This window comes from Zea mays, chromosome 4 (genome assembly GCF_902167145.1).
Source record: "Zea mays cultivar B73 chromosome 4, Zm-B73-REFERENCE-NAM-5.0, whole genome shotgun sequence".
NCBI classification, from domain to species: Eukaryota; Viridiplantae; Streptophyta; class Magnoliopsida; order Poales; family Poaceae; genus Zea; species Zea mays.
Genome location: NC_050099.1, coordinates 145,918,229 through 145,927,101, shown reverse-complemented (window position 1 = coordinate 145,927,101; position 8,873 = coordinate 145,918,229). Strand labels below are relative to the sequence as shown.

The 8,873-nt window shown below is 45.2% G+C and overlaps 1 protein-coding gene across 1 annotated transcript; it reads left to right on the top strand.

Moving 5' to 3' along the window:
- Positions 1 to 2,806: 2,806 nt before the first annotated feature.
- Positions 2,807 to 6,214, top strand: LOC100284497 (h/ACA ribonucleoprotein complex subunit 3-like protein). The gene is made up of 4 exons (NM_001370655.1): positions 2,807 to 2,912; positions 5,077 to 5,156; positions 5,260 to 5,302; positions 5,967 to 6,214. Exons 2-4 carry the CDS (start codon positions 5,103 to 5,105, stop codon positions 6,062 to 6,064), a joined length of 195 nt encoding a protein of 64 aa, NP_001357584.1. The 5' UTR covers positions 2,807 to 2,912; positions 5,077 to 5,102; the 3' UTR covers positions 6,065 to 6,214.
- The last annotated feature ends 2,659 nt before the right edge of the window (positions 6,215 to 8,873 follow it).

Genomic DNA, 8,873 nt, shown 5'->3' with positions numbered 1-8,873 from the left:
AGTTGTACGTTTGAGTTGGCTCTTCTCCCCTTATCATGGCGAATCTCCCCAGCTCACCTTCCACTAGTTCCATTTTGGTAATCATGGTGGCGTCATTACACTCGTGGGAAATCTTGAGGGTATCCCATATTTGCTTGACATTGTCCAAGCCGCTTACTTTGTTATATTCATCCCTGCACAGAGATGCTAGCAAAACAGTAGTAGCTTGGGCATTTTTATGTATTTGTTCATTGATAAATACAGGATTATCATTGCTATCGAAATGCATGCCATTTTCAACAATTTCCCAAATACTAGGATGGAGGGAAAATAGGCGACTACGCATTTTATGACTCCAAAATGAATAGTCCTCTCCATCAAAGTGTGGGGGTTTTCCTAGTGGAATAGAAAGTAAATGGGCATTAGAATTATAAGGGATGCAAGAATAATCAAAAGAATAGTTATGATTAACCGTCTTCTTTTTCGACGAAGAATCTTCGTCGTCGTCATCCCTTGGTGAAGAGGAGGAGGCGTCGCTGTCGTAGTAGATGATCTTCTTTATGCGCCTCTTCTTCTTCCCATCCTTCTTTTTGTGACTCGAGCCTGAGTCAGTGGGCTTGTCATCTCTTAGCTCGTTGAAGAGGGACTCCTCCTTGTCATTGATCACCATCCCTTACCCTTAGGATCCATCTCTTTGGGCGGTTAGTCCCTAAATGAAGAGTACGGCTTCGATACCAATTGAGAGCACCTAGAGGGGGGTGAATAGGTGATCCTGTAAAATTCAACACTAAATAGCCCAAACTTGGTTATGAAATGTTAACACGATTAAAACCAAGTTGCTAAAGCGAGAACTCTAGAAGAAAACCAATCACAATAAAAAGAGACACGAGATACATTAATTTTTACCCCATGGTTCGGCCAATGCCTACTCCACGTTGTGGTGACCTCCTTCGGTCGAGGATTGCACTCAATCCCTCTCAAGTGATCCAATGATCAACCTTGAGTACCACAATTTTCTTCCTTTGCAGTCTTTTCCCGTTTGCGAGTAATCTCCACAAGTTGGAGCCTCTCGCCCTTACAATGTTGATCACAATAAAAGCACAAGAGTAAGGGAGGGAGAGAAACACACACAAGAACTAGATTCACAACAATCCCACACACACAAGTCAAGAGATGAGCACACACACAACGCAGGGAGTTCACGACTCAAGAAGTGCCCAAATCTCAAACACGATGATCCGAATGCGCGTTTGTGGAGTCTAGGCGTCTTAGAATGTTTAATGGAGGGTTTTTTTGTGTGTGCTCCATGCGCCTAGGGGTCCCTTTTATAGCCCCAAGGCAGCTAGGAGTCGTTGGAACTCCATTTGGTAGGCAATTCTTGCCTTCTGTTTGTCGGTGCACCGGACTGTCCGGTGACGCACCGGACAGTGAACAGTATGCGCACAGGACGCGGCACAGAATCTCCTGACTGGCTGATTTCCTTTTTTGTGGGGCACCGGACCGTCCGGTGCACCATATGACCGTAGGCGCTTGTCGACGTGGTAGGTAGTCGTTGCACGGTTGGAGCACCGGACTGTCCGGCGCCTCGCGTGGACTGTCCGGTGATTTATAGCCGACGTAGACAGGGAAAAACCCGAGAGCGAAGAGTTCCGCAGATCGTGCACCGGACTGTCCGGTGCTGCACTATCAGCACCTTTTTCTTCGTTTCTTTGTTTGTTTTCCTCTGACTCTTTTGGCCTTTACTAAGCTGAGTCTCTGGCACTTAGACAAGAGTGTTTAGCATATAAAACAATTTACAAAGTGTCAAGATATTACCTTTATTCTTTATTTGCATCTTTTTAATACTTGACACATATCACCTTTTAACAATATGTGTTGGCATCTAATCACCAAAATATTTATAAAAATGGCCCAGGGGCACTTTTCCCTTTCAGTTACTAAAAAGGGAATATCTCATTGGAAAAAACTCCTAATCTGAGTGGTGGCAATGTTTTGGTCTATTCGGTTGTGCCGCAATGATGTGGCCTTTAATTTTAAACCAATACCATCAATTTTGCAGGTTCTTTTCAGGGGACGTATTGGCTCAGACTTTGGATATTACTGCAGAAACAAAAAGCTCACCAAGAGATTCTTGTGGTATGTCAATCCTTAGAGACGGTGGCAATGGAGATCCTTGCAAAATATGGTTGGAGTTCTAATGTCAGATTAAAGGACGCTTGATTCGAGAACAAGTTCTTTTCAAGAATGTTCTTTTTTAATAATGAATGTTTTATTAATTTTCAAACTGTAATGCTCTATGTAGGAAACTACAAAAGGCTGGAACATTTTTTGTTTCCATTATCAAAAAAATATACTGTCGTTAAGATGATATCATAATTTTTATCTAATAAGTTCATAAAGCATACAATAATATCATCATATATTAAGAGGTTTTTTATATTTCGGATTATTCGGTCTATTCGGGTTCTCGAATCTATACCCCGAAATATAGCACGTATAGAAACTAAATCTGAACTCGAAAACCTAAATTGACCGACAATTCAGTTTATTTAGATTTAATTAGGATTCGGGTTTTAAAATGCTAGCCTCTAGCGGTAGCACGGACCTTAATGCTGCCAAGATTAATCCACTGCGTCTCTCAGGCGCTCCTGCGCAAGCCCAGAATGGATAGATACCAAATGAAGCAACCTGCACGTGCCACTAGCGATTTTTTTGCGGGCCGGCCCTGCCTGGTGGGCTTGCGGACAGGCCCGCGCCGCTAGCGTTGTGCGGAGTGCATACTGCAGAGCAACGCTCAAGTTCGCGAATCGCGAGTTGTGGCGACGGTAGAGGAAAAATAAGCCGTGGCCTCTCTTCCGTAAGCCCTAGCCCCTAGCCGCCAGTGTCGTGCATTCGTGCTGAGGCTCAACTGCTGATCCGTCTTCCAAGCTCTGGTGAGTCTCTCTCAAATATTCTTTGTCTCTGGTACAGTTGATATGAGCGTTGTAAGGCGGAGACATTGTAGGCGTGGGCTTGTGAAGTGGGATTCGATGGGGTTTGAGCATCTGTTCCATGGATCCTATTGGGGAGCTTTGTGCCGTTGCTTTGGTCTTGGCTGGCATCTTGCCGGCGTTGCACCGCGGCCTGCTGCAGCTGGCCTCTTGGCGGCTCTGATGCTCGCGGCGGCGCCGTTGTTGCGTATTCTTCTGTCTCTGCTTATATTGATTATTGAAAGCAAGCAAGGTTCACAACTGGCGTCCTTGTTTAAGCAAGGATGATTGTGCCAGTGGAGATTTCAGGGGCTCGTTAATGATCGGAAAATTCATGAAAGTTTCTATGCTGAGATTAGAGAAAGTTCATGAAAGTTCATGGACATTAAGAGAGTAGCAATTTGGGGATATTAGAAAACTTTTTATGTAGTTACGATCAATAAGGATGTGTTTGGTTGCTTGGCCCAGTCTGAGCCTGGCTCAGTGAGAGGACCAGGCTCAAGGGAGCCCGCATGTACAAAGAAAATCCAAAATGTTTGGTTGCCTGGTCAAAATGAACCAGACTCATATGACACATTGTTTGGTTCTCATTTTTTTAGCTTGGTTCAATTGGTTTGCCACCAGTTTTGATGTGTAAAATGCAGCTCTCGCCAAATTTCAAAATTGAACTAATTACAATCACCTAAATATGAACTAATTACAACAGATTTGAACTAAAAATATGATTACAACAGATTCCAGATGCTTTTCAGATTATAGCTCAAAAATATTCAGCAGATTATTTTTAGCTCATAAATATTCAGCAGGTTAGCTCAAAATCTCGCTGTGATTCTTGCAATCAGACTGAAGCGTTGAAATCCTACAGAAAATCACAAATTTAACCGCTTTCATTCAATAAAATTATTTGCACAAATCCGCTAATCAGGATGCAGGTTGAATTTGCAGTCTTCGTCGCTGTTGATCGACGACCACCCTTTGACCAATTCCTTGCAGAGACCTCTGAAAAGGCACCAGCAATCCCCAAATCAGAAATGAACTCGCGCTGGTAAATATTCAGCAGGTTACCGGCTGGTTCGCGGGCACGGATACGACGCCCCGCGCGCTCGCGAATGCTCGAACATGACATGACCTGCTGACAGATGCACAGCAGCACGAGACCAGCCCGAGGTGCGAGCGGAAGCAAGAGGATCGAAGAGAGAGAGGAGAGAAAGGGGGTACTTGCATGATGTGAGGCGACATCTCCGGGAGCGGCAGCGAGATGTCGACGGAGGCCGCCGACGTGGGAACCCTAGAGAGAGGCGAGAGCCCGTGAGCACGAACATGAGAGGCGAGACCGAGTGAACCCTAGAAAGAGGCGAGAGCCGAGGCGGCGGCTGCGAGTGAACTCGAGAGGCGAGTGAACCCTAGCACGGTTTTACCAGCGCGAGCACGGGCCAGGCTGATGCGCGAAGCAAGTTATCTGTGTTTCAATTGGGCCTGGCTATGAAGTCAGATGTGGCTCGCCTCAGCCAGGCCCCCAAGCTGGGCCAGGATACCAAACATGGTGTGCTTGTTTCAAATGGGCCTGCTCATACGCTGGGCCAGGCAAGCAAACATATCCTAAGAAAACGCGAAGCCTTCGTGCAATGGTGCCTGTTGTGATCCGATTTGGTGGTTGCTGCTCTGTTTTTCTCAGACCTCTCTGTTCATGACCGTGTTCACCGATAGGATTCATTTTTGTTTTGCATTGCATCCTTGTGTAAGCACTAGGGGTGTGATTGGTAGCATGAATACAGGTTGGCCGGGCCCTGCAGATGCGTACGTATCTGATCATACGAGTTTGTATTTTGGTTGGTTGGTTGACTGCGCTGATTCGGCTTAGGAGATGCAGAAGGAAGCCACGAGCCAGGCCCGTGGGAAACTAGATTCATTTGCGTTTCTCTGTAGCCTGGCTGAGGTGATGCTGGCTGCCGTGAGAAGATGATGTGTTTGTTCTGTTCTTTGTAGGTCGTGCATATTAATACTAGTAGCAGACTGGATTAAAAAAAAACTTCACTACCCCCTCTGCAGGCTCTCCTGCTTTTCTTTGGTGCGATTCTTTGTTATTATTTGGGGAGTAATTCCTCTTTATCCTCGTTGTATTTATCAGGTATCATCCCTGAGCACTGATTTAAGATGTATCTCCAGTACTACATCAACGAGAAGGGGGACAAGGTCTACACCACCAAGGTTTGTGTATGAGCTTGTGCTGAAGTTTCTCTGAATGGCTGATGGTTTTTTGTGTTACTTGTTAGCCTCTGCTTATTTGGGTATCTTTGTTCTTGCTGTGCAGAAGGAGTCACCTCTTGGGGTGCCAACGCAGTCTGCTCACCCAGGTACACCGCCTTTGTTCACTGGAGTTACTTTTGTTTCTGCTGTTCAGCTGTTATAACTTGCCTGTCAAGATGTAATAGTGGGGTAATACTCTTTGGTTGGGTACAAGGATGCAGAGTCATGGTTATCTAATTATTAGCGGTAGGCATGTTTGTAGACTTGGAGCCCTACCCGATTTGTGTCATTCATCCAGTAGTATGTTGTATCCTCAATTTCTTCTGAGTTTAGATTCTGGGTATTTTATCAGACAAATAAAAATCCCTTGCATAACTCTTAAGAATGGAGTTAAGAGTAACAGTACCTCATTCTTTCTTTCTCTGTGCTTTATATGATAATATGACCTCACGTGGCATTCACATAATATAGAGTTCTGGTCAATCATGGATGGCTTTACCATGAGCATTGTCTGCCAGGTTAAAGCTTCATTGTGTTGTATTATTGGACTAGATGTAAATAGACTGTAGATAGATAGAACCTATCTTAGTTTACCTGAGGTGAACACTTGTGTTGTGGATGTGTAGGACCAAAAAAAGATGTAAACTGCAGAACTGAAACGTGTGGAATTCGTTCATTTTTATGGTTGCATTTGGGGTTTTGATTGTTTAATAAATCTGGTGCCCATGGCCCTCACATCATGATTTACTGAAATATTTCCTTGTGGTGCAGCTCGGTTCTCACCAGATGACAAGTACTCTCGCCAGCGATACCTGTTGAAGAAGAGATTTGGACTTCTGCCAACGCAGAATCCAGGACCGAAGTACTGAAGCTTCAAGTCAACTGTCCAACCTGCGATGTTCTTTTTGTGTCAATGCTTGTTGGTTGGAATGTACTATCTTCGTTCTCGAATATTTGTGGTCCACTTGTTCAATTTTGAACTAAACCGCGACAAATAAAAAAGACCACTCATTTGTCCATTTGGCGTTTACTTAGTGTAAATAAGTTCGGCTGCACGGTCAAGCTGCGCCCGGCTGCAACTGCAGCAAGTATTTTACTGCTTCCAAGTACTGTAGCTTGGTCTGGGAATGCCGCAAGAACTTTCAGCTGAGCGAATGGCGTAGATAAATTAGATGGCTTAAATAGTTTGACCTGTAGCTAAATATGCATACAAATATGTGACTTGGAGACTTACTCCCTGCTGTCTTTCAATACTTGACGTTTAGGCCCGTTTGTTTCGTTGGAATTGAATTCTATTTTAATAATTATAATTTAGACAAAACTAATTAAATTCATATATTTATATATGTAATATATTTGTATATTATCTTAAATCATATGAGAGAGATAGTTATATACTATATTAATGATATAACGAAGCAAGTATAAGAGTGTTATAAGTTGTACATCAGAAAAATAGCATGTAAATCTATAGAATCAATTTATATCTCTTACACCATGAATTTGAGATAGACTTATATGATAACTTTGGAAAATGGTGGAATGTCACATTCTAAAAAAATAACCTATTTCAATAGTAAGATTCTAATTCCTCAAAATGAAAGAAAACAAACGGGACCTTAAAGAATTTTCACTTTGGATGCAAGTACTTAATGTTAAAATATTTAAAATTCATTTTAGATTAGCTTACTCAATAGCGTACCTATATAGGGTGTGATTGGTTGCCTGGACACGTCCGCTGAGACGGGCAAGAGCGAACGACATCTGGCTAGGGATGACAACGGTAAATTCCCCATCGAGTTTTTGCTCTCCATCCCTGTTCCCGCGACAAAAAAAAGTTCTCCGCCGGAATTCCCACGAACTCTTGCGGGGGGTATTTCTTCCCTATCCCCGTTCCACACGGGGATAAATCCAGGTATCCCCGTTCCCGCTTAAATTATAATCATGACATACTTTCTTTGTTATTAATACAAACATTGTCGCTTATACATATTGTTAGATGTTAGAAATCATTATGTGTACAACAAAATAAACACATTTGTACAACGAGTGATCTCTTGACAAAGTAATTATTTATTTTTATCATTATATATTACATGAAAACATAATCATATGTAAGTTTAAGGGGTCCCCACGGGGAACGGGGGTGGGAAATGCTTCCCCATCCTCGTCCCTATTTACTCGTCGGGGCAGGATTTTCCCCGTTTACATCCCCGTAGGGAAGAACCTTCTCCATCCCCATCCCCTGGAGGAATTCCTAGCGGGGAATCGAGAATCGGGCCCATTGCCATCTCTACACCTGACTAAGTACCCCTGCCTCTCAGCCAGCCTGAGGAGCGACCCTCACCTCCATGTTGCTCTTGGGCCTGTCTCGCGGGGGGTGGTGGATACGTCTGTCATGTACGGCCGGCCCTACGTCAGGAAACAGCGCGCCCGGGATGTGCGGTGTGCGCGTGAGCGCGCCTAGGAGGCAACAACCGCCAGCTCTAGTGGATAGGATAGAAATTAGATAAGTTTGTTTGCATGCTTAGAATTAAGGGTTGTTTGCATGTCTAGAATTAGGGAGCAGTTAGCTCCATGCGGTTAGGCCTAGGGGCCTATATATTCCTGTAACCATACCTGAGTGGGAACGAAGAAAGATCATTACCCTATTCTCTCTCTCAACTAAGCTGACGGCAGAGGGACATAACCTCGCCAGAGAAGATGACAGACCATGGCTACGATCTCCGTAGTAGAGGGCCACCTACCCTATACACTAAGGCCCTTGACAACCTGGTATCACGGTCACGCCGATCCTACTCATCCACCTTCGCCGGCGCCGAGTCCACCGCCGCTGCTCCACTCAACCCAACCGCGCCACCACAAAGCCCACCACCCTCCCCACCCTCAGCCGCATCCTCCAATTCACCCATGGCCGAACCATCCAATGCCGACCTTGCAAGATGATCGAGCAACTCACCAGTTTTGTCGCCACGCTGCAGTCCGAGCCTCCAATGTCACCGCGCTAAAACATGACAATGAGAAGTCGCCGTCGGCAGTCGGGGACGACGTTCCTGACGGCCAGCACCACCACGATCTGCCACCCAAACTTCAGAAGATCGACTTTCCCCGCTTCGACGGCAAGACCAATCCCTTGATATTCGTCAATCGCTGTGAATCCTACTTCCATTAGGAGCGCGCCATGGAGGAGGAGAAGGTCTGGATGGCTTCATACCATCTTGAAGACGTGGCACAACTCTGATATATCCAGCCACAGGAGGACGAGGGCACTCCTCGATGGAGCTGATTCAAAGATCTCCTCCACCTGCATTTCAGGCCGCCTATCCGCTCCACGCCACTCTTCGAGCTCGCCGAGTGCCGGTGCACGGGGTCCATTGAGGAGTACCAAAACCGCTTCTAGGCACTGTGAAAGTCGCCTAGAGGGGGGGTGAATAGGGCGAATCTGAAATTTACAAACTTAAGCACAACTACAAGCCGGGTTAGCGTTAGAAATATAAACGAGTCCGAGAGAGAGGGCGCAAAACAAATCGTGAGCAAATAAAGAGCGAGACACGATGATTTGTTTTACCGAGGTTCAGTTGTTGCAAACCTACTCCCCGTTGAGGTGGTCACGAAGACCGGGTCTCTTTCAACCCTTTCCCTCTCTCAAACAGTCACTTAGACCGAGTGAGCTTTCTC

What these genes read in the sequence shown, in the direction of transcription:
- LOC100284497 (NM_001370655.1), top strand. Translation starts at nt 5,103, where the DNA reads ATGTATCTCCAGTACTACATCAACGAGAAGGGGGACAAGGTCTACACC. An exon ending in ACAAGGTCTACACCACCAAG is followed by an intron (nt 5,157 to 5,259) that starts GTTTGTGTATGA and finishes CTTGCTGTGCAG; the next exon opens with AAGGAGTCACCTCTTGGGGT. An exon ending in AACGCAGTCTGCTCACCCAG is followed by an intron (nt 5,303 to 5,966) that starts GTACACCGCCTT and finishes CTTGTGGTGCAG; the next exon opens with CTCGGTTCTCACCAGATGAC.